Source organism: Eupeodes corollae, chromosome 1, assembly GCF_945859685.1.
Source record: "Eupeodes corollae chromosome 1, idEupCoro1.1, whole genome shotgun sequence".
Taxonomy (NCBI): Eukaryota; Metazoa; Arthropoda; class Insecta; order Diptera; family Syrphidae; genus Eupeodes; species Eupeodes corollae.
This window is the reverse complement of record NC_079147.1, coordinates 183789245-183811809: the sequence shown is the minus strand read 5'-3', so window position 1 is coordinate 183811809 and position 22565 is coordinate 183789245. Positions and strand designations below refer to the sequence as shown.

The 22565-nt window shown below is 33.1% G+C and overlaps 4 protein-coding genes across 6 annotated transcripts in view; all 4 read right to left on the bottom strand.

Moving 5' to 3' along the window:
* Positions 1-22565, bottom strand: part of LOC129942208 (ras suppressor protein 1) — a 190967-nt gene that overhangs the window by 21171 nt on the left and 147231 nt on the right. The gene's annotated exons all lie outside the window — the stretch shown is intronic.
* LOC129942198 (dynein axonemal assembly factor 1 homolog) lies at positions 481-6362 on the bottom strand. Of its 3 annotated transcripts, none has more exons than XM_056051051.1 (7): positions 5591-6362; positions 5158-5528; positions 4988-5086; positions 4865-4929; positions 4680-4765; positions 1036-4617; positions 481-978 (listed from the first exon to the last, which is right to left on the bottom strand). In XM_056051051.1, the coding sequence occupies exons 1-7, from the start codon at positions 5712-5714 to the stop codon at positions 566-568; spliced, it is 4740 nt and encodes a 1579-aa protein (XP_055907026.1). In that variant the 5' UTR covers positions 5715-6362; the 3' UTR covers positions 481-565. The 3 variants fall into 3 exon arrangements, with proteins under 3 accessions (XP_055907026.1, XP_055907025.1, XP_055907024.1); XM_056051050.1 differs by having other exon boundaries at positions 481-2307; positions 2365-4617; positions 5591-6361; XM_056051049.1 differs by having other exon boundaries at positions 481-4617; positions 5591-6361.
* Positions 6424-9466, bottom strand: LOC129947625 (sodium channel protein Nach). The gene is made up of 7 exons (XM_056058260.1): positions 9431-9466; positions 8212-8549; positions 7805-7952; positions 7531-7724; positions 7132-7461; positions 6937-7046; positions 6424-6656 (listed from the first exon to the last, which is right to left on the bottom strand). Exons 1-7 carry the CDS (start codon positions 9464-9466, stop codon positions 6424-6426), a joined length of 1389 nt encoding a protein of 462 aa, XP_055914235.1.
* LOC129947614 (uncharacterized) lies at positions 12788-22353 on the bottom strand. Its single transcript, XM_056058247.1, has 2 exons — positions 21049-22353; positions 12788-14179 (listed from the first exon to the last, which is right to left on the bottom strand). Exons 1-2 carry the CDS (start codon positions 22316-22318, stop codon positions 12900-12902), a joined length of 2550 nt encoding a protein of 849 aa, XP_055914222.1. The 5' UTR covers positions 22319-22353; the 3' UTR covers positions 12788-12899.

Here is a 22565-nt window from a genome sequence, read left to right as displayed (position 1 = left end):
CATACCCCTAAAAGACACATTTCATTACCATAGATCAATTTTCTTACGTCCGTAGCCTCAATGTAATGTTGAAGGTTTTATATGCAAAATTTAAACCAAAAAAGTATAAACTTGATAATGTCGTCGTACCCAGTAGATGTCGCTCATATCTATAATACTGAAGGGTTTTGCAACCCTTGCCTACCGGGAAAACGTATGTATGTAGCTTTAAATGTTCTATCGGCTGCGATTCTTGAGTCGGTTTGATACGCCATAATGTTGTATAAACTATGCCCAAGGTTGAGAACACAGCACCGTGGAATTGCCATCCTTCTAAGACGGGAATCACGACCGAAAATTTGAGTAAACGATTTTAAAGTCGCAGTCAACTAATCTGAATTTCAATAGAGAATTTTTTAATTTGCAGACGAATTTGTACCTCCTTTTGTGATGTCTAGTGAAATTCAAACACCAAACAAAAATGTATCAAACCCAAAGAAATTGCAATCAAAATGTTTATTTTCAATAACTCGAAAAAAAAAACAGACATACAAACAAAATTATAAATTCAATAAATTAAACTCCTCTATTCTTCCGATTCGGGATTTTTAAAAATCAATGAAACATCCTCTAGAGTAGTAGCCTGCTTCCCAAAGTCCACAAACGATTGAATAGAATCCTTCAATTCTACTTGATATTCACAACTTGTTTGTCTCCCCGATGCTCCTGCCACTCCTTCCTCTATTGCATCTCCTTCTTGAATTGATAGTTTATAATCAGCTGGACCTGCTGATTCTACGAGTGGTGTTACCTCCTTTTCCAGCCATTTACTGGATTCTGGCAAAACCTCAGAATCAATTTCGTTATGCAATCTTCCTGATGATACTGATTCTGCTCTCTGTTGGGAGTTATCATCATCATTAACATCAACATCGTCCGAGTGATGATGGTTATTATCCTGCTCCTCCTGCTGCTTGTGCTCGAGTCCAGTTGACGAACCTGTCGATGACAATGAAACTGATTCATTTGCACAATAACTTACATCAGAGGAGTTACAGTAAGGTATGGTCTTTATTTTCGTATCACTTGCATGCTGCTCGATGTCATTTTCCTCTGTATCTGCCTCTGCCTCTGCCTCATCGCCATCATCGTTATCTTTGTCCTCTGATGACAATGCTGTCCCATACTCATCATCCTTGTCGTCCTCTTCGTCGTTGTCACTGACGTTGTCATTGTCGTCGTTGCAGCTTATTGGAGTGGTACTTACACCGCAACTAATGTACTTTGTGGATCCTGACCATTGTGATGACCGTGATGGTGGAGGTGGGAGCTCTTCCAGAGCACCTGTTAACCGTTTGACAACCATCAAACGTCCATTGACTACCTCCAAAGTGTCATCGTACTTTTCCCTTTGGGCGTATACATAGTCAACAAGATTCGAGAGCTGTTCCCGTCTATGATGTTGCAGTTCTTCGAATTCACGATTTATTTGGTCACCAGATTGACCCGAAAAGGTCTTTGTCAATGGATTGGCTACAAGTTCTTTAAGAAGTTCAGATTTTGTATGATTCCGAGAACTTACAGTTTCGGCGACTTTATTGAATGATGTCAGAACTTCACGAAGAGTTGAAATCGAAGTGGTTTGTTGAATTGACGATGCAGAACTAGAACTAGAAGTCTCGATTTCAAAATTTGTATTTTCTTCTTCTTCAATAATCAAAGATTTTTCTAGAATTTGGTTTGTTGATAAGTCTTGTTCAACCTCAGTTGGTGCTTCATCTGCAGTATTATTTATTTCGTTCAAAATTTCCACAAGAAAATTTGAAGCATCTGCCTGATCTTTTGGAGTTGGTGATTCCAAAAAATCTTCAAAGAATTTTCTTTCTTCGTTATGTTCCAAAATTTCTGTTTTTCCCTCGTTATCTTCATTTGCAGTGGAATTTGCTTCCGACATTTCAATATTTGCCAGTGCTAAATTGGTTTCCCACCAGCTTTTAGAATCGACAGTATTTTCTACTAACCCATCTTCAGCAATATTTCTTCCAGTATCTATGTCCTTCTCAATTATTACTTCAAGTTTTGAAGCATCAGTCTGATATTTAAAAGTTGGTGCTTCCAAAACATCGTCAACGACTTTTCGTTCTTCATTTAGTTTCAAAATTTCTTGTTTTTCCTTGCCATCTTCATTTGCAGTCAAATTTTCTTTTGACATTTCAATTCTTGCCGGGGCTGAATTTCTTCCCAACAAGCTTAAAGGATCGAAATTATTATCTACCAAATCATCTTCAGCAATATTTCCACCAGTATCTATTTCTTCCTCAATTAGTTCTGTAAGTTTATCATTTTTTGTAAATAAGGTATTTTGAGAATTGTTGTCATCATCACCTTTTAAGTCCTTTCCAACGAGTTGTATATCCTGAAGGTTGGTAGGATTTCGTTGCTCAATATTCTGAGCTGGAGATTCTTTGTCTTTTAATGCCATGTTTAAATCTCCTATTTGAGCTTTTGAAGACCTTTCTTCTTCGAACACATCCGAGTTTTGCTTTTTATCTTCTATCTTTCCTGATATATCTTTATTCAAATCTGAAGATTCTACTACAGCTTCTTCCGTGAATTTTAACCAATCTAAATACATTTGATCGAATTCTGTATTCGAAGATTTTTCTTCGTCTTTCCTTTGTTCAAATAATTTTTCATTGGAATACAAAAATTCTACAGGTTCTTCTCCTGAAAATTTCAACCACTCTGAATTATCGGATGTTTCTTCTATAATTCCCTTGGAATCGTTATTTCCCTTGATTTCTTGAAATTCTTCAGCCATTTGTTCTGAAAGATCAACCTGTAATTCTTCACCGTAGTGCTGCTCTAACCACTCTGAAGAATCGTAAAGAGCTAAACAGCTATCATTATTCTCTATTTCTTCGACAATCTCCTTAGCTAAAGAATTTTCATTTTTACATTCATTTGACAAGAAATTTTCAAGCCATTTTGCAGCAATTGTATCTTCTAAATTCCAAAGTCTATCATTCCAAATAGAATCTGTTGTTTTTTCTTCAATGCTTAGTTCTTGATTGAACTCGTCTTCGACTAGGTTTTCAGTAGTTTGATATTCCGATGACATGTTGTTATCAGATACTTGCTGAGTTTTGTTTTTTTGTTTTAAAGTTCCAGAAGATACTGAATCTAAATCACCATCGGAATCTTCATCTGTAAGAATCATTGTAAATATGTTCTTTAGTCTTGCTTCAGTGTTATCTAAAACTTCAGGTGTTTGATGTTCAGTAGGGATTGAAGGAATTACAGAAGACGAGCTATGATCATTTGTTGCTCTTGAAGATTCATTTATTTTGCTTCGAAGATCTGTCATATCTTCACCATTTTCATCCAAATCTTTTCCACTTACGTTGGAAGAACTATCGCCAGAAGATGACGACTCCGAGGAAGATGATGACTCCGAGGAAGATGATGACTCCGAGGAAGATGATGACCCCGAGGAAGATGAAGAAGAAAGACTTTTTGTTGTCTCATTCTGATCTGAAAAACTAGAAGTTGACAATGACAAAAATGAAGAATTGTTTTCATTGTTGTCTTCAAGTGACTTCTGAAGAAATAGTTGATTCTCAATTCTACTTTGGATATTGTCTATTTGATCTTCTTCTCTATCTACATTTCGAAGTCCCAATTTTGTATCTTTAAGTTTGGATTCTTCATTCAATTGTCTATTCTCTATTTGATCTTCTTCTCTGTCTGCATTTCGAAGTCCCAATTTTGTATCTTTAAGTTTGGATTCTTCATTCAAAATTATTTTATTTTTATTTTCACTATCACTAATTTCATCAGAAATTGAACTGTTTGAAGAAGATGGGGAAGAAAAAGCTTCGGTTGCTTCATTGCAATCTGAGGAAACCAAAGATGACGGTAAAATATCATTTCCGTTTTTATTTTTTATTGAGTTTTGAAGAAGATCTTCTTCTTCAACTTCAATATCAGCATCACAAATTCCAGAAGTCGAAATGTCAGAGGTTGATAGTGATAAATCATTTTTCTCTATAATTTCAGTAGCTTCTTGAAGCAGGTCATCATTTTCAATTCTGCAAGGACTATCATCATAAATAATATTAATGATTTCCTCCTTAATTTTAGTATCTTCCAAGTCTGGCACATTTTTTAATATCTCAAAATCAGGTTCTTTCCTGTGTATCATAATGTTTTCATGTTTTTCAGAAAAAACTGTTTCTGTGATGTCTTCAATAATATGTTCAGGTTTGAGTTTGTCCTCATCTTCATCAACGTTTCTATATTCATCTCCATTTTTATCTATTTGAATGCGTTCTTCTTGTGAAGAATTATCAGACAATTCAGTCGTGTCGTTTCTAGCTTCGTGAACAATTATATTTTCATCTCCATTTGTGTCTGATTTTGCTTGTTCTTCTTCGGACGTATCATCGAACGAAGTCGATGAAGAACTATCAAATAATTCCGTCGTATCGTTTCTAGCTTTTGCATTTACTCCAGTTAATTCCAAATCCAATTTTTTATCATTTTCTGGTATTTCCATCACCTTGTTGTCATTTTCATCGTCAGATGATTCTAAAAGTTGAACATCCTTCCCATGCTTTTGACGAAGCCGAAGGGTAGCTGTGAATTCCAAGCGATATTGCCTCTTTGATAAGTGAAAAATACAACAATATAAATCTTACCATTGACACTATCTCGAATTTTTTTGCGATCTAGTTTTGCCCATCTATCACTCTCTTTCCGTTCTTCTTCATAGCCACCTCGTTTCCTAAAATAATAAAACGCAGGTAATAGCAATTTAAGTTGATGATAAAAATGAAAATTAATAGAAAGGGCTTCAAAAAAATATCGAATATGATAAACTTACCAAGCTTCAGCACAAGCTCGATCTTTTGGAAACACTGGTCGACTGTCCAAATAGGTAAGATTTTTCTAAAAACAAATTGTAAATAAGCTGATGGGGTTAGTTATTTTTTCACTCAAGACTCACACATTCCAGTATCAATGTTTTTCTGTATTGTGGAACTTTGCTTACCACAGGATTGCCCTGTAGGACCAATACTCTTAACTGAGGCATTTTTGCAAAAACCTAAAAAATATGTTTCCTTTTTTTTTAAAAAAATCCAACCAAATCTACGTGTTTTTAACTTATTTTCTTACCTTCACAACTAGAATATCATCGATACGATTATGTGATAAATCCAACGAGCATAAATGGTTGCAATTAACCAATTCTTGTATTGCATCAAAATTTGTTAAATAATTCTTTGACAAATTCAAACTCGACAGCATTGGCAAAATATTACTGCAACAATTTTCAATTTTTGTAATATGATTACTTGAAAGATTCAGAGTATCCAGCAGAGAGCAGTATTGAAGATTTTCAATTTTCCTAATCAAATTATTTTGCAGAAATAGACACTTGAGTTCCGATTGGCATTCGAGGCCTTGAATCTCAGAAATGGCATTACTTTCAAGCCAAAGGCACTTGAGACCAGTGTATTCTTCGAGGTTTTCAATCGATTGAAATCCTTTACCAAAATTAAAAAATTTAGAGTTTTCATAGAACAAGATTTCAAATGTGTAAATTTACCTTGAAAATGAAGATAAAGTTGTTCATTTAAATGAGGAGTTTGATAGAGTTTATGCTTTTTGCACAAATTTTTTAAATGCTTTTTTGTTATTCGATGAAGACCAAAGATTTCTTTATTACTCATTTTTGTATTTATGTTATTATTTATTATTTTATTTTTTATAAAAATTGTTTTGTTCTTGCTTAGATCAAATTGAATACATAGCAAATAATTTCGATATTGATTACACAAATTCTGTGATTGAATCAAAACAGAATTATTCTATTCTGTTGCTAAGTGAAAATATTGAAAAGCTTATTGCTATTTAACAATCATGGCTTCAGTTTCAAATAAAAAGACTGTTATTAATTACCATGGGACAATATGACCACGTAATAAAAATAAAGCCCGTTCCTGAAAGTAATTGACTTTTATGACGTGTTCTTTAACGATATATGTAGCTCATTCGGTGTGCATTATAATAGCTCTGGCTTTTGTGGTTTTATGATTACTCAGAAAAGCTTAGAATATCCGGATCTATTTTTCTTCTCATACTAATAATAATTTGACATGCAGTGTATTCAAAGTATTCAAGTGTATTTAAGAATATTATGGCAAACTAAACTGAGTATAAATTAAGTGACAGCTGTCAAAAAGACCAATTCCAAAAAAAGTATTGCCATATTGAAAACCACCCGTCAAAAAACAACCGTTATAAGCTCAGTGCTAAATAATTAATTACTAATGTCAGAGTTTAACATTGACATTTCGAGTGCATTCTATTTTAAAAGTGTATGAACTTGGTTATATAGATACGAGTATTTGTTGGAATTTGTATTTCATTGACATAATATTAAAAATCATTTAGCTTTTCTCTCATCGCAAAAGCTCCTTTTGGTTTCAATTCATTCCAATAGAGGTCTTGATGTTTTGCACTTGCAACTTTTCGCAACTGACGATTTCTGTAGCATTGAACAATTGCTTTCCACCATAAAGCAAACCATTTTCCAGTGACAAAGTATAAAAGTTCAATAATGGCAACAATACTAAATCCATACATCACAGAACAGATTCCTCCATATCGACCTGTGAAAATTAAACAGATATTTTTGAAAACTTTTTAAGGCAAAATACTCGTACAAGTTAGTTAAAATGTGTTAATTCGTCACAAAAGTCATAACCAACGATATTACAGTTTGGTCCAAAGTCGTAACAAATTCATTCAATACCAAAATTAAATTGACAGAAATCCAGAAAAAATGAACAGACCTTTTTTGCAACGAATAACAAATGTCAATTCTTATTTGACTTTTGTGAAACTAGTTTACATAAAAAAAACATCAACCTGTCACTTTATTATATTTACCCAAAAGTACAACCCAATCACCGCTTATGTCATGTGTTTTGACTTGTGAAAACGCCGATTGATAGAAAAATCTGATTGCTGTTGTCGGTTTCGTTGGGGACAAACCATTCCTATAAAATCGATATAAATAATGGATATAAACGAACAGTTCTTTCGCTATGACATATACAAATAATTTTGAATGTTAGAACTTACAGTAAGCCTGCTGAAAAATTAGCTCCATTTGGTGGAATATTCAGTGGTCTTGAGTTAACATTCGCTTTGTAGCTTACTACATCACAACTTGGCAGACAATGTTTACATAGTTCCAAAGTTGGTTGTGGTTGTCTTTTCTCGGAGACATAATCAAATGCATTCCATTGCCACCAGATGGACTTCCATAATGCTATACATGGTACATCTATAAGAACGCAGTAAGGTACCCCTCCTATGAATCCTGGCAAAACTGGCACAACACAGCCACAATGATTTACAACACTGATAGTTCTACAATTTAAAATGCATTCACTAAAGGAGTAAAATTTTCTGAAATTGGAAAGTTACAAACAAAAATCAAAAGTCCAAAGTGTCAAATTGGAAATGTTATTTATTTACTGTTGCAATAACTGTTGTCCCTCTTCTAAGAAATAACAATGTCTCATTTTTGCCGAAAATTGTCTCATTCTATCGGAACCTTCAAGAATTTCAGGCTGAATTGAAATTTCTGTTTCCTCATTGTATGCGACTAAGGTACGGATTACACTTCCGATCTCGGTATCAGGATAGTTTTCTGGATAAAACAGTAGAACCTATAAGAAAAAATGATATATTGATTAATAAGGACTTGTTCCACGGAGCCAAAGATTGTAAACATAGCTTAGCTACTTACCCTAAAGACATCGGAAGGGTATTCTTTCAAAGTGTAGTCATCAGGATTGTCTTGAAGAACCAACTGTAGTGAGTTGAGGTACCCCGAAGCGTCAAAATGGATTTTGCTACTCTTATTGTAAGCTCTTACTTCGCGCTCGTGGAGTTCTCTACATAAAAAATAAAGACTATTTTTGACAAACAGCTGTCAATTTGTTCAATGTTCTGGTTGACTTTATTTTATGTTAATTTAAAGTCGGCACATTTCATTTCCATCACACTTAATTTTTGGAAATAGAAACCAACAAACAATCAATGATAGCGAGATAAATTGATAAAACGTCAAACAAACAAACGTCACACAAAGTGATGACAACTTACAGAACAGTATTGACATATTGTTAGGCATTTTACAGTTTATAGACTTACTTGTCATCAGTATAACTAACTCGTCTATAATTAAATAAACAACAAACTCCAGATGTTGTTGTCCTCAAGAAGAAAACTTCACTGCATTTCAAAACTTTTCCTTTTAGTACACAACGTTTTATTATATCATCACATTTTGGTGCTAAACGACGAATAATATTTCGTGTTGGATATGTTCCATTGCCATATTTATAAACTAATAAATCATTAAGATTTTGAAGTTCTTGATTAACGGTAGAATATGAATCAAAAGGATATAAAAGTAATCCACCAAAGGCAAGTAATTTATCAGCCAATTCGGTTACGTTATCGGCAGCAAGTTGAGGGTGATATTTCTCCTGGAATTCGAATCTGTAAGAAATTATTTTTAACTAATTGCTTAAAAAGGTAAATGTGACCGATTCACAATATATAGTGAATATTTATGGTGCATGGTTTGTGTATGAGCTTTTTGAAATGGTGATAGTACTTGCTAATAAATAAATTCGGCTTCTCAAACTGTGATTCTCGGATTTATCTCAATTGGTATAATGATTTAAAATTATTTGAAAAATGCTGTCAGTTAAAATTTTACTTTTAAGGCAGAATAAACAATTATAAATTAAATGTTTTTTCTTATCTGAAATTAAAATCAAAATTCCATTATTAATGCAATGCAATAATGAAGGTAGTCACAATAGACTTTTTCAAGTTGACGTATTTAACATCTTATAATTGTATTTCTTTTCCACTTGACATTTAAAAAGAGAATGAAAAGTGAGTATTCAGGATTATAAGAGGTTGAAAACATATTCCTTATAACTAACTTTTAAGAAAAAAGAGTCTTATTTATTAACTTTGTTATGGATGGATTGAAGTAAGTCCGACTTTACAACGCCTTACAACAGGAGTATTAGAAGCGAAGTTAGCTAAAACTTGTTTATATGAGTATATAAAAGCAGGAATAAAGTCATTTTGACATTTCAAAAAGGAATGTTAAAGAGTTATTTTTTAGATCGTAAATATCGTAAGAAGGAGCTCAACGCTCGAAAAATTTATAATTTCTATTTCATCGCGCTTTGATAGCTGACAACTGTATTGTCATTGCAATGTTGTTTGTTTTATTTCAAAATCCGTGCATAGCATCATTCTATAAGAACATAAAAGAAATAGATAAAACAAATGTAAGCAAACTTGAGTAAACTTTCTTCTCAACATCCGTGGTTTGAAGCTAACTTACGTTTTGCAAACTCTTAGGTCGTACTTTATGATACATGATATCGTAAAATATCGTAAAGTCGGGCTTTGGCGAAGTATATTATATTGAATCAACTATTCGTTAAACATCAAATCAACTTCATTTATAAACTGGTAGAAAATTTAATATTCAAACATCCCTAAAAAATTCGTCTTAATGATTACTAATTTTAGAACTTTTCGGTAAAATAGTGGGTTGTGAATTTTCTGTAACAAAAGTGAAATTTTTGATGAAAAACACGTCCTTTGTGTTTAAGATATTCAAAGATAATAATCACATAAATAAAAATATAAATAATTCAAGTTACATAGCAAACTATTATAAACGAGCAAAACAAGTAAGTACATATATTTAATTTTCAATTTCAACATTTTTTTAGTTAAAAATCACAATGACGTTTGCTTAAGTTTGCTAAAAAAATTTGGATAATTTTTTCAACCGAAATTATTGTAGAATTGTAACCAATTTGTGTAAATCATTTCTCATACAAAATTTCACAGTTTATTTAACAAACAGTAATCTTAAAAAATCTTTAGAGTATCCAGTGATTAACATCAGTGCGTAACTACCCTTTGTCTTTATGAAATTGCCATCAAATTTAGAAAATTAAATTTTGTCCATATATGTATGTTTAGTTCAAGAACAAACATTTTTATTAAACAACGTCTTCCAAGTGGCTGCCTCGGATGGCTTTCCAGTACCGAATTTTTTAATTCCAACTTTCCAAGACCTTGTTGATAGTTTCTGGCTGACATTGCTTAGATGATATCAGTCATAATAAGTCCTTCACGATGAACCAAAAAAAGGGGGGTACAATCAACTTCGAGGCTTTCAATTGACATCGCCAAAATGTCCTGTAAAGACTATTTGGGAAAAGATTCTGTATGAACCAAATGTCTTATACAAATCCATGTGACCTGATTTTCAGAGAAAAAAGATCCAATTAAAAAATTCCAAGCTATTAAACCTGTTGCTAAGTTGTTGTTAGTGACTTGGGTCTCGCACGCAATAACGATTAAGGCAAAAACATTATATTCTGTGCTCAGGTTACGACGACGTCGACCGTGAGTGTCTCAAGAACTTTTTACACAAAAAAGCACTAGGCGTTATGTGCTTTATTTCAGACAGAATTTCTTTTCATAAAATGCACTGATTCGAACCAAAAATTATTTAGTTCAGAAGAGGTTTGCTACAGACTTTCTGTCAAAATTTCGAGAGGCAGGAATCTGCTGTCAGCAAACTATTCCAAAAGCGGAGGTTTCATTTTCAGTGGGATTCTTTCGGCAGACTCCTATTGAACTACTAAGTTATTTTTGTTCAATATCGTTTGGATAGTTATCATGGAAAGACTCACCACACACCAAAGTCTGCAAATTGTTCAGCTGTAATACGAAAATGCTTTTTGTGTAAATCGAGGAATTACGGTGTATATAATTGGCCTACTGAAACCACTCTTGCCTGTGGAGTGATCGTCAGTGCATATTTCATTCATGCCAGAAGTCTTAAGTTAAATCCCTGCTTCTACCATCTAAAGTTTTTTTTTCACCCGAACTGCCTCTTCCGAGGAACTCACAAGAGTAATCCTTGTCAAGAAAAGTGCTTTCTCAACTCGGCGTATTTTAGTTGATGATCTCGATAAGATCAAACAATGTTAAATTTGTACAAGAATAGTAGTTAAAGCCACAACGAATGAATTGGTCATTGATGTGCAACCCGACATCCATTTAAACCAACGGTATGGCTTGTTTTAAAGGCTGGTGAAATCCTTGGTCCATGTCTTTAACATTAAATTAACTCAGAATGTTAACGTCAAAAGTAATCGATCGCGTTATTTCAATTTTTAACATGACATATTCTTCCTGAATTCCAAACTCTTATAAATCAAACATTCTTACGAATCACTCTTTATTTATTTATCTTAAATTTGTATAAGTTTGATAAATAAAATAATTGTTTGTAGATACATATTAGCTTATAAATTGATTTTGGTTTAAATTGAAGTGATGATTTTCAAAGATTGTGTATTTAACATGGCATTTATAGATAATAATTCTTTCCAAAACTGTATTTGATCAAAGTTTATTAAGTACTTCAAGAATAAGATAACATTTATCTGATCCTAAACGTCAGTGATAATTTAACAGGCACTCTCAATACATTTCAAGGGGCTTTCACATTATAAAAATATGATATCGTGAACTCTCCATCCGGTATGGTGGCAGTTAGCAGCGACACGTTGCTTCTATGATATTTTGTTCTTACAACAAGATGGAAACCTGTTAGGTACTTATCTACTTTTGTTGTTGAGAAGGTTCTAGTGATTTGTAAAATTAATATTACATAAATCGATAATGTCAAAAATTACAACTTTTATTTGACAAATGAGTTGAATGAATTGACTAACTCTCATTATTCTATTTCATGTTCGTAACGATGTTGCTGATTTTAAATGTCAATTTAAAGTCAAATCTGGCTTTTTTTCTGACATCGATGTCGCTTTGACAGCCCAATACATTGATTCTGACTGAAAACAAGTTTAATTGGCAGCACTGGTGGTTTGTGTATAAGTTAACGCGCAAGAGATCAAGATGGATGGATTTTAAAGTGACGACATATTTATTTAAATAATTTTATTAAAAACTTCAGATTGAAGTGAGGTTTCGCAATTAAGATTTTCAAACAGATATCAATAAAACACATTAGTTTCTTTTATATTGATAATCGTTTTTATGATTAATTATGACTTATCAATATTTTTAACCTTCAAAGTTAATTTCGATGATATTTCTGTTGAATAAAATTTATCAACAAACTATTTGCTTCGTATGTTTCGAATAAGAAATAAACTTGCCAAAGACAATTTTTTTTGCTACAGTCCAAATTGATAGGATTTTTAAGGAACTTTTAAGCCCTTAAGTGAAGTGAATATCTTATTTGTCATCTTGTGTTAATTTAACTCAAAAGGTTTGCTTTGATGCATAATACATATAATGTCGTAGTTGGAATGCCTACTTATAAATATCGAAACTATATGCTTCAGTAGAAATATATTCAGTTGTTCTTTGACAACGCAAACGGTACCATTTCTTTAAATCACTTATGTAGCTTCACGAAATTCTTTTCTAGTAAATTTTAATTTTTTTGTTTTTAATTGTCAACTGAAAAAAGATAACAATTGAAAACAAAAACTGTTTTTGGAAAACCCTGTATTTCAATTCATTTGCCCAATTCAATAATGCGTATAGATAAGAAATGGATTTTAGTTGATTAATAATATTGTAAGCAAGTTATAAAATCAATCGTCATCTTTAAGTTCATGAACGGAAATGTTTGTTGTACACATTCAAGTTTGACAGGTGTCAACATAAATTTTATTCCTTCAAAATTTAAAACAATTTTATTTAATTTATAAAAAAGATATTCGATATGCATAATATTATCACAAAATAATTTATCCACTAGAAGCTGCTTCCTTGACCATCGCCACTAAAGAATCCAAAGTCTCTTCGGCCGTAGGAATGATCTGTTTAGCTGGCAATCTAAAACCATACCAAGCATTGTTGCTGGATGGTCGGAGTTCATAACAATATGTCAAATTGACACCCAAACTGCCATAAGCCCAATCCAAACTAGCACCTGCTGCTGGATAAATGGCATCGTAGATATTACCGCCAGTGTACTTGGTTCCATAACGTCTGGAAATGGCATCCACTGCAACATCGTAGATCCTCTTGAGATCGTCATAGTTGCTAGGATGTTCACTTGTGTGCCCATAAGGGAAGAGCAACAACTGGGAGTAGGAATGGTATGAAATGTACAACATAAGATTATCTTTCACGGAAGTGATGTACTCTGACAGGGATCTGGTCTCAATTTCGGAGAAGGGCTCAGGTCCGGCATAAGTTCCCGAGCAGGGATTGCTACTTGTGCCGACCTCATTCCAGTGGAAGTCCCAGTTCCTGTTGGGATCAGCTCCGTAGCAATTGCCATATGGGGTGCGAGTTTTTCTCCACAAACGGTTTCTGGTGTGAGAATAGACATATCCATCGGGATTCGCATGGGGAATTACAAACCAGTCAAAATTCTCTGCGATAAATCTTACATCGGGGTCAGTGCTGGTCAGTAATTGGTTGGTCATATGTGTGACTGTAGCTGGTCCGATCCATTCACGAGCATGCATACCAGCCTCTAGAAAGACGGCCTTGTTACCTTCCTTGTAGGATATCTTGACTCCCATAATCTTCCGTCCCTCATAACTGTCACCAGCTTCGACGAGCTTCACCTGTTTTGGGAACTTTGTTACCAAACTCTCCAACCAGCTGTAGGTTTCGTCCAATTCATGATATCTCTCCCAATTGTATTCCGTAATACGACTGGAAGGGCTTGTCTCTTCTTCAGATTCCAACTTGCTTTGTGCATTTTCCTCAATCAATTTGTAATCTATTTCACTTTCATCCAACATCTGCAGAAATTCGTACATCATTTCTGGAGCAACAATAACACTCAATGGACGTCCAATGGCATGAACTTCATCAAGAAACACTAATTTATCACTGGCACCGTCCAAATTCTTGAGCACGTTCAATTGTTTTAAGCTCTTGGCAGTAACTTGATAGACACGATGATTGTCATAACGAATTTGAAGACCAGAGCCATCGTCACTGGAACTGGCCAAGGCCAAAATACTCCAAAGGAGTAGCAGAACTACTAATGTGCGCGACATGACGGTTACTTATCTAATGCAGACGAACCCATTGGGCAGTTGAACAATTTATACTCTTCATGAGCCGGTAGAACGAACGGATAGCAGAAGTCGAGTATTTGAAAATAGGTTTATGGATAAAAAAGGTGCGTACCTAAAAGTGTTGTCAATATATAAAAAAGTTATTTACATATGAACGTATAAATAAACAGTGGTGTTTAAAAGTTACAGATAAATTAAAAGTAAATAGTCTATCAAGAGGACAGTAGATTTAACGGATTTATAGAGCATTTGATAATATATCTGATAGAGCTAAAGGGTATCATAAAGTAAACTTACGACAAGAATTTGCTGCCATATTTGAGTTCTTATACAAGTAAATTATTATTGACAGAACTAAAAGATTTCCCGATGTAAGTTCCGCCTTAAGGCCTTATAATGGAAGTTAAGAAGAGGATAAACATCATGAAACTGAGAGCCTTTAGCATCCGCAATATGATTAACTGGTTCTTTATTTACTAATGCATTAACAAAGCTATTCCAGTGTGTATTAGACAAGTTAATTTCTATTTATTAAGTTTTTGACCTAAGTTAATACAATAAGAAACCTAAAATATTTCATGGACGATTGTTTTCCATCGTCATCGGCGTATTAGGATTACACAACCACATCGACGAAACGGACACCTCCTGGTAAATACTAAAGTAAATCGGTAAGGCAGAGACTAAATAAGATAGGCCTCAGGTTAATACCTTTACTTTACACCGACATTAACTTCCAAGGAATCAGAAAACGGGATGTTGTCCAAAACCCTAGAGGTTGTTTCTGTAGCAGTTGTAAAATGGTTATTATTTTTGTGGACAAACCTAAACAGGACAACTTAAAGAAGAGCATATGTAAATGGAAGATGCTAATTAAATTGAATATGTTGTCGATTGTGGAGCAACTTAATCGGAAACCAGCTTAAATCTCACATAGGATGTCATTTTCGTCAATCCACCCTTTTCTCCTACTTAAGATTTGTCTCGTGAATTTTCTATAGATTGTATTCAAAAGCAAGAGCCTTCTATAGTTACAACAATTATCTGGATTACCTTTTTTTTAAACGTTAAAAAGACCTTGATATTTTACCTATTAAAAAAATGTGTTAAGCGGAATTAGAACTTCTTTTAGGAAACATGATGGGGTGTTGCTATAGAACTCAAAACTGATTTTATCCGTGTTAGGCGCCTTATTAAGTTAAGCGTTTTGCAATAAATTAATCAAGGAAAGGGTGTATTGTCTCTAACATGACCCAAGAAATGTCCTCACATTCAGATGGTAAAAATAAAGATTAAAAATGGTTATGAAAATCAACAATCTACAGCTTACTTCCTTTTTTTAAGGGACCTGTTTCAAATTGTTTACCAGTTTTCACTAATCACTTAGATTTTTAACATTGTTCAATTTTTAATATTTTCCTGCTTGTGAAGCATTTTTACTCTTGCATAACTGTATGTATTACAATCCAAATGTAAAATATATTTTTTTTATAAATGCTTTAATGCAACCGAAATAAGCGAAGTAGTTTACAAATTTGTTTCCTTCTACCTTAACATTTGAAATCAAACCACTTTTGTTTAGATACAAATGTTTTCCTGTAGCTAAATACACAAGCAGTTGTCTTTATTTTCTTAATAAGCTTACTTAATTTCTCTTCAATGGATTCGTTTGTCTGAATTTACTCACAATTATATAGACAGACAAGTCTGCCATTGTACTTTAAAGCCATGCTGGAAAACCAATTTAGCTTTTAATCAAGTGACAAGTAAGAAAGGTGGAGAAAAACTCAATCCCCAGATACTCTTCCATTTAAAATAACACCACCGAACTTTTGAAAATTCCAAAAATGTTCTCCCTATCGCATCTTCTATATTATCTTTTTGATTTTCTCCGATAAGAAACAAAAAGTAGACCTTTCAATAAACTTCCATAGATAAATTGACCATTAGCATTGCGCGCATTAAAATCATCTGCCATGCAAATGGATTCAAATCTCATGCCATTTAAAAACTCATTAAACTTTTTGAAATTACTGGGTACGTGTTTGACAATTCAAATATCGCCATGGGTAAAGTATGCATTTTGTACATTAAATTTAAGAGATAAAGAAAAATTACCATAAAAATGATTTAATTTAAAATTATAGTTATTGGCTTTGGATGGACAGAGAAAATATGAAACTTATTTGTATATGTAAAGAACTACAAAAATGAAGCTTACTTTTTAAATTCGCTATTTTATACTCTACCAACTCACGGACATTTTGTTGCTAATGATAACTTGAGTTCCAAGGCGAAGAAACAGCATCAGAGTCATTTAGAGTTGGTCGATGTATGGGAGATTAGCTTTCTGCACTAAGGGTCTTACAAAGTCAGCGGGCCTTACCAATAATAAAATTTAATGTTGAAGTTAAAATTCGTGTGAAATTGACCTATATGCTATGGACTATTAATAATAAACAATACATGCTATGACCTAGATATTAAAGTCGACTTTTAACAGCAAACCATTTATGATTTTAAATCAAAAGAAGAAAAGAAGTTGGGATGCGACACACACTGATAACTTCCCACCCAGTCTGTCGCTTTGTCTTGTTTAAAAGGTTTGTTGGTTTTCGTGTTTTATTTAAAAAGTTATCAGTTAAACTATTCTAAAAAATTAAAAATAATTAACAATATTTTGCATATGATGAAATAGTTTGATTTCAAAATCTTTTTTTGGGAATGAGTTTTTTAGTCGTTAACCAATTTTTACCAATTTTAGTAGAATTTTCTAAAAATTTGTATTTCTAATTTAAACAAATACAAATTAGATGAATTAAATAAATTTAAAGTCAATGTCTTCTATTATTCACGAGATATCTAGAAGTGAAACCCAATTTTTACCACTTTTGCGAACTTTCTTTTTGTAGATTTTAATTTTTTGTGAAAAAAACGGACTTTACGATTTTTATAAAAAAATTACTGAATGTTGATAACAATATTTTTTATAAAATAAAATTAGTTGAAAGCCAATGTCTCAAAGTATTGAAAAGTTATTTGAGTCGAAAATCAATTTTTACTAACTTTTATTATTTTTTTTTGGTTTTTATTTTCTGTAAAAAGCTATCAATTCAATTTTCTCAAAATTTTACTAGATGTCAAAAACGTTATTTTTCGTTGCACAAAATGTTTTTGAAGATAACATTAATTTTTATTCGTACAATTTTCGAGGTGACAATTTTTTTTTTCAGTTTTTTTGATTTATAAAAAAAATGTTCCATGGATTTTTTTTCAAAAATATGCTTGTTTGGTATCACGTTACGATGTATACATATTATATCAAATTTAATTCAAGTCTCTAACGTCATTGGTTCGTGAGATATTTAGGGATAACCAACATTTTCACCTTTTTTAAACTACTATAGTAAAATAAAAACAAACGAAATTTTCTTGAGAGTCCTTTTTGCATTTTTCGGCATTATTATCAACAAAATGGACGACGAAAGAAACGTCGAGAATGTACAGACGTACAGACGTACACACGAACGCACAGACATCTTTCTAAAAATCTTTTATTTTGACTCTAGGGACCTTGAAATGTCGATAAATGTAAAAATTTTCAATTCGACAAATCCGACTTATTACAATTACTTTCAATGGGAAGTCTAAGATTGGACTTAACATTTAAGGTGTATTATTTGTAATCTTTAAAATATTTTTTAATTTTTCCCAAATCTTAAAGTCCACTCTAAATTAGATTACTGGCAGGGCCCATCATCTCTATGTTATTACTTCATTTATATGTTGTTTGGTTTCTAAGCTTCCGTTGCTCCAGTTGAAGGATTTATCATTGATATATATTAGTTCTCCTTAAAGCAAATCTTCACATTTTTATCTACATTGGAAATGTTTCTGCCCACCTGACGTACATAGGCCAAAAAGCTTCTCCCTTTCATCTAAAATGTAATCTTTTGTGATAGAAATGGAAGAACCATTAAGCTTTTTTAATATTATTTACAAGAACTACAAAGGACTATAACTTTTTTGTTTTTAGGTGTCGAGATTTTACAAGTGCTTTGTCTTAAGCTCTCGGGAACATACCACACTGAATTCATCCACAGCTAGTTTTGAGCTTATGCTTTGCAACTCTTTGACTACACAGAACGAAAAAAGTCATGCTATAGACTAATTTGGTAGTCAATATGACTATTTGGTAGTCAATTTTAAGCCGATAACCGTGATAGTCAATAGAACAATTTTCGGTTGCCAATTTTGGGATCTGAAATTTTTTTACAATTTGGTAGTCAATGTGACAACTGCAGTAGTCAATATGACAACTTTGGTTAAAGGAAATTGAAATTACAGTTGTCATGTTGACATCAGCTGCAGTCAAAATGGCAACTGTGGTATTCAATATGACAATTGCGGTAGTACTCAATATGATAACTGCGGTATTCAATGTGACAATTGCGGTACTCAATATGAAAATTTATTCTTAAAACCGTAATCTAATTTGACTGTTGGATAGTCAATATAACAATTCTCGATAGTCAATTTTGGTAGTCATATTGACTACCAAAGTTATTGTATTGACTACTCTCCAGTAGTCAATTTTTTATAATAAAAATAGTCATATTGACTATTTTGGTAGTTAATGCGACAATATGTCCAAATTCCAAGTTGACTATCGACGATTGTTAATATGACAACTCCTTTTTTTTTCTGTGTATGATGTTCGCTCGTCGAGACTTTCTGTCAATATGTTAAAGCCTCCTTTTTTTCTTTTTTCATTTAATGTTGGTCTTTTCTTTACGAAGATTTTCAAACTCCTCACGGAGACAAGTACTAGGTCATCTTTTTTTTGCTGCATATTGCAACTTATTAAATATAAAGCTTGGTCAATAACAAAATTGTATTGTTCCTCTTTATTTTCCATTGAATATTTATGTTGTATTGTGCAAGTTTTCATTCTGTACCTCTATTACAGATATTTAATGCATTTACTTCCAATGGTTTTTCTTGAATGAGTGGAAAGTCTCTATTATCGGAAAATCGGAACGAACTAAAGACCAATAACGAAACCATATGTTGTTCCAAAGCTTTAAGATAGCCTTGTTAAATCCATTATAAAGTAAAATGTACCAATTAAAATCTAATCTATTAGAATTCAAAATTTTTTGCATAAATTCTCTGGATAGTCGGTAACAAGTTTATGTGATTTACACTGACTTTGGTCAAGAGCTAATTCAAGCAAACGGTTTGTAATGACTTAAATGTTTTTCTTTATATTTACTTGGTCGAATACAATACGTTAAGATTGGTGACTTTTTCTCAAAAAAGAGTTAAGGTAATTTCTAATGTTCCAAAAGGTAGTCATTTAGGTCCTCTATTATTCATACTTTTTATTAATGATTTTCCGAACGTCCTTTAAAATTCTAATTGCCTTATGAATGCGGATTATATATAGTTTTTTTTCCTCAGATTTATAATTAAAATTAATGTCTTTAGCTTGAAAATGATATCAATATTTTGTCAATTGGTTCAAGTCAAATTATTTGTTGTTAAATGTTGACAAGAGTGTTTGTATGGCCTACAATTAAACTTTGTTCAATATAATTCCAAGCTATTCATTAAATAATTTTAATTTCCCTTAAGGTTGTTGAATGCTTAAAAGAATTGTATGTTATATTTGATTCGAAATTAAAATTTAATTAACATATTAATTTCGTTGAATTTATATGTCATATTTATTCTTGACATTTTTGCTGGCAGTTTGATTTACCATTTCTATCTGTATGCTCCATTAATTTCTTTATAAGAGCTAGAGCACTCTTGGCTATTGATTCTCATCATTCGCTATATACTCGTAGACAGTTTGAACCGATTTCTGCAAATTGTAATTTGTTAATAAATGTTCAGCAACTTTATCAAGAGTCGACTATTAACTTTACTTATTATTATTAGATACTTAATTTTAAATCTGTTGAATGTACTTAAGTTCAATTTTGCTACAGGCCCTTAAGTGTCGAAAAAAAATTGTTCATTTAATTTTATCCTTTTGCGAGTCTGAAGAAAAGTTCTCGCATAAAAACTGTATTTGTCACCTTTACAGTCAAGTTTGTGCTAAAAGTGTTTGTTTCGAAAAAGAAAAAAAAAACAAAGTCTTTCAACGCTTGTGTTGTTTGGCGAAATTTCGTAATTATTTTGGTTGCCCCAATTAAAAAGAAAATGTCTTATGTTTTATGTAACGAAACTAGCTAAGTATCAACAGTTTTCGAAGGCCTTCAAATTTTAAACCAAACTGGAATAGTTTATTTTATTCTATCATTTCTTAATTGAAAGTAAAGATGATGGAATCGAATTCTCCAAGTTCTTTTTTCATCAGGTAAACTTTGTGAGTTTTCAAACTTTTTCTTCCACTTAACAGCTTCAAATGTACATTTTTAACTAAATAAAATATATTTTTTCGACACAAAACAATCAAGCAACACAACCGCTTCTATTGTACGCACTTTGTCCCATCTAATTATCGCATCTCGAATCTTTTCGAGCATAGCATCTCTTTCTCATAATACTGTACGCTCGGCCTCAGACCTTGATTCATATCAAAGAGAAGTGTATCACAATACAAGAAAATAGGTGTCATATGTAAAATGAAAAGAGGCATCCATCACGTATCATCATCATAAACGGCACCTCAGATCGCTTGAATTTGCCCACCTCTACTAAATGACATTTAACTATGACAGCTGTCGAAATTATTATTCTTAATACAAAAAAAACAACATTCTCATTAACACTTCTTCAAAATTTAAAACAATTTTATTCACTTAACAAAAATTACTACTCGTATTATTATCACAAAATATAATTTATCCACTAATAGATGCTTCCTTGACCATCGCCACTAAGGAATCCAAAGTCTCTTCGGCTGTAGGAATGATCTGATTAGCTGGCAATCGGAAACCATACCAAAGATTTGTGCTGGATGGTCGCAGTTCATAACAATATGTCAAATTGACACCCAAACTGCCATAAGCCCAATCCAAACTAGCACCTGCTGCTGGATAAATGGCATCGTAGATATTACCGCCAGTGTACTTGGTTCCATAACGTCTGGAAATGGCATCCACTGCAACATCGTAGATCCTCTTAAGATCGTCATAGTTGCTAGGATGTTCACTTGTATGTCCATAGGGGAAGAGCAACAACTGGGAGTAGGAATGATATGAAATGTACAACATAAGATTATCTTTCACCGAAGTGATGTACTCTGACAGAGATTTGGTCTCAATTTCGGAGAAGGCCTCAGGTCCGGCATAGGTGTCAGAGCAGGGATTGTTGCTTGAGCCGACTTCATTCCAGTGGAAGTCCCAGTTCCTGTTGGGATCAGCTCCGTAGCACTTGCCATAGGGTTTGCGGGTTTTTCGCCACACACGATCTGTTGTGTGAGTGTAGACATATCCATCGGGGTTTGCATGGGGAATAACAAACCAGTCAAAATTCTCTGCGATAGATCTTACATCGGGGTCAGTGCTGGTCAGTAATTGGTTAGTCATGTATGTGACAGTAGCCGGGCCAATCCATTCACGAGCATGCATACCACCCTCGAGGAAGACGGCTTTATTACCTTCCTTGTAGGAGATCTTGATTCCCATAATCTTGCGTCCCTCATAACTCTCACCAGCTTCGACAAGTTGCACCTGTTTTGGGAACTTTGTTACCAAACTCTCCAACCAGCTGTAGGTTTCGTCCAATTCATGATATCTCTCCCAATTGTATTCCGAAATACGACTGGAAGGGCTTGTCTCTTCTTCAGATTCCAACTTGCTTTGTGCATTCTCCTCAATCAATTTGTAATCTATTTCACTTTCCTCCAACATCTGCAGAAATTCGTACATCATTTCTGGAGCAACAATAACACTCAATGGACTTCCAATGGCATGAACGTCATCGAGAAAAACTAACTTATCATTAGTTCCATCCAAATTCTTGAGCACGTCCAATTGTTGTAAACTCTTGGCAGTAACTTGATAGACACGATGATTATCATAACGAATTCGAGCACCAGAGCCATTTCGACTGGCACTGGCCAAAGCCAGTAGACTCGACAGCAGTAGCAGAACTACTAATGTGCGCGACATGATGATTACTTAGCTAATGTAGACTAACCCAGTGGGCAGTTGGTCAATTTATACTCTTTGTGCCAGCGGAAAAGGTGTAGAATTTGGAACTCGGTTGATAGATACGAAGGTGCGTATAAGTGTTGTCTATAGATTATAAAAGTTATATTGATTGAAGTTCTACGAGTACGTGTACACGTAAACAGTGGTGCTTAAAAGTTTAAGATTGATTAAGCTGATTAAATAACTGATTAGAAATATAATGAGT